We start from the raw sequence: 2390 nt of genomic DNA, 5'->3' as shown, positions 1-2390 counted from the left end.
AAGAGTGATATATTTTATTTGGAAGGATATTTCATATCTAATCAGGCAACAAATATTAACCATTAATTAATATGTTTAAAGTAAGGTGGGATGGCATTCTAGCTTTTTAGATGGACCTAAAGCAACTTTACCTTTTTTTTAAAATGACAAAATATTCAGAGCTCTCTCACATTGGATTCTCCAACAATAAAATACAAATGAATCACTGTGTCCTTGGCTCATGCAACTGGATTCTGCCAAAGTCTGTACGGGCCTTAATCCCCACTAATTAGGGGAAACTCCAGACACCCCAGAAGCACAGAGCAGGCCACGCCAGGCAGTCTGCACCCGCTGTCGTCCACGGACAGATTAGAAAGACCTGCCACAGAGGAGCTGGGACTGCCAATAGGGTGAGCGAGGGCCAAAGGCGGGCAGAGAGGTGCGACGGTGGGAAAAGCCCAGTGATCGTGGGGAACAACACACATTTTTGTTACCAGGCTTTCTTTTGGCCTCTCTGCAGATCAGGTGAGAAAATGCATACAAATATACATATTACATGTGCTAATAAGGAAGGTAAGGGTTTCTTTTAAGAAGTTTTAAGGTGCCAAAACCGGTTTGGCTCAGTGGATAGAGCGTCGGCCTGCGGACTGAAAGGTCCCAGGTTCGATTCCGGTCAAGGGCATGTACCTGGGTTGCGGACACATCCCCAGTGGGAGATGTGCAGGAGGCAGCTGATCGATGTCTCTCTCTCTCATCGATGTTTCTAACTCTCTATCTCTCTCCCTTCCTCACTGTAAAAAAAAAAAAAAAAAGAAGTTTTAAGGTAAAAGTAACCGTGTAAAGGGTCATACTGCTGCTGTTAAGCCTCGGGCACAGTCATACTCACTGAGCACCGTGCGGCCCTATGCTAAGGGAGCACTTCATACAGTCCTCCAGGCAGTCCTCCCCCCAGTCCAAAAGCAGGTGTGGTGTCTCGTTTCAGATGAGGACCCCGGGGCTTAGAAGCCCGGGTCCCACTGCCACTGTGCAGCCAAGCGCAGGCTCTGAGCCTCCTGTGACTGACAGGCCGCAAACCTCTCACACTTACACAGAAATACCAGACTCACTTGTAGTAGTCAGAGGCCATTTCAAATTCACCAAGAAATATGTATGCATTTCCAAGGTTGCTGTACGCTCTTCTTTCGGCTGCTTTATCCCCAAATTCTTTTGCTATAAGGAGACGCTGAAAGAGAAAGCTCAGGTGAGACAGAGCCACGACAGTCAGGAACCATCTCATCCCTGCAGACACGGCTGGAGAAGCACTGACCTGCTCGTGGGCTATGACCGCGTCTCTGAAGTTGCCCAGGAGGTAGTGTGTGTTTCCCAGGTTTCCAAAGGCACGTCCCTGGGCGGCTCGGTCACCCAGAGCCGTCACCAGCGACAGGTTTTCCCTGAGAGCAGAAAGTTGTGAAAGGATAGGATGGGGGATTTACTTATTAGATTTACACATCTAAGTCTTTTTGTCAAAAAACAGTTTTTAGAAAAGCTTACAGCCACAACGTGCCACATCTTAAAGGTGTGTCTGTGGTGGAGAGTGGCTGTAGGAACTGGCTGGGGACATTTTACTAAACCATCCCGTGGGTTTCTGCCCAGAATCAAGGATGCAGTCAGTCTTGAAACCCCTAAGCGAGGAGTCCTCTGAGATTCTACTGAAAAGAGACTAAACTTACCCAAAGTAACTTAGACTAACCAAGGTACTTCTTTTTTCTGCCACTAAGTGGCGCTGGTCTGCAGTCTAAAAGGAAGCTTTTCTGGGGACACTAATACAACTCTGTAACCTTTCAGAACAATTTGGTTTATTTTTACTTGCTAGTCCAAACTTTTCAACCTTTGCCAAACCTTAAAGCTTCCTCTGCGGTAAAGAATGCACAGCACCCACTCTCACCACTCCTGTCGACATAGTACTGGAAGTATTAGCCATTGCAATTAGACAAGAAGAAGAAATAAAAGGCATCCAAATTGGAAAAGAAGTAAAACTGTCCTTATTCGCAGATGACATGATATTATACATAAAGAACCCTAAAGACTCCATCAAAAAACTATTAGACTTAATAAATGAATTTGGCAATATAGCAGGATACAAAATTAATATCAAGAAGTCTATGGCATTTCAATACACCAATAGTGAGCTTACAGAAAGAGAGGCTAAAAAAGCAATCCTATTTACCATCGCACCAAAAATATTAAGATACCTAGGAATTAATTTAACTAAGGAGGTAAAAGACCTCTACTCAGGACATTGAAAACTACAGGACGTTGGAAATAGAGATAGAGGAAGATATAAACAAATAGAAAAATACACCATGTTCATGGATTAATAGAATCAACATCATTAAAATGTCCATACTACCCAAAGCAATCTATAGATTCAA

The 2390-nt window shown here is 44.1% G+C and overlaps 1 protein-coding gene across 4 annotated transcripts in view; it reads right to left on the bottom strand.

The window, feature by feature from the left end:
* Positions 1-2390, bottom strand: part of GPSM2 (G-protein signaling modulator 2) — a 28633-nt gene that overhangs the window by 17430 nt on the left and 8813 nt on the right. For all 4 annotated transcript variants that reach the window (XM_015563412.1, XM_015563411.1, XM_015563410.1 and 1 more), the window contains 2 exons: positions 1286-1409; positions 1086-1201 (listed from right to left, as the gene is read on the bottom strand). In XM_015563412.1, coding sequence (XP_015418898.1) covers positions 1086-1201; positions 1286-1409 — 240 coding nt within the window. The remainder of the gene's footprint in view (positions 1-1085; positions 1202-1285; positions 1410-2390) is intronic.

This window comes from Myotis davidii, unplaced genomic scaffold, assembly GCF_000327345.1.
Source record: "Myotis davidii unplaced genomic scaffold, ASM32734v1 scaffold217, whole genome shotgun sequence".
In the NCBI taxonomy this organism is placed as follows: Eukaryota; Metazoa; Chordata; class Mammalia; order Chiroptera; family Vespertilionidae; genus Myotis; species Myotis davidii.
Note: the sequence above shows the minus strand (reverse complement) of the source record. Positions and strands in the feature narration are given on the sequence as shown.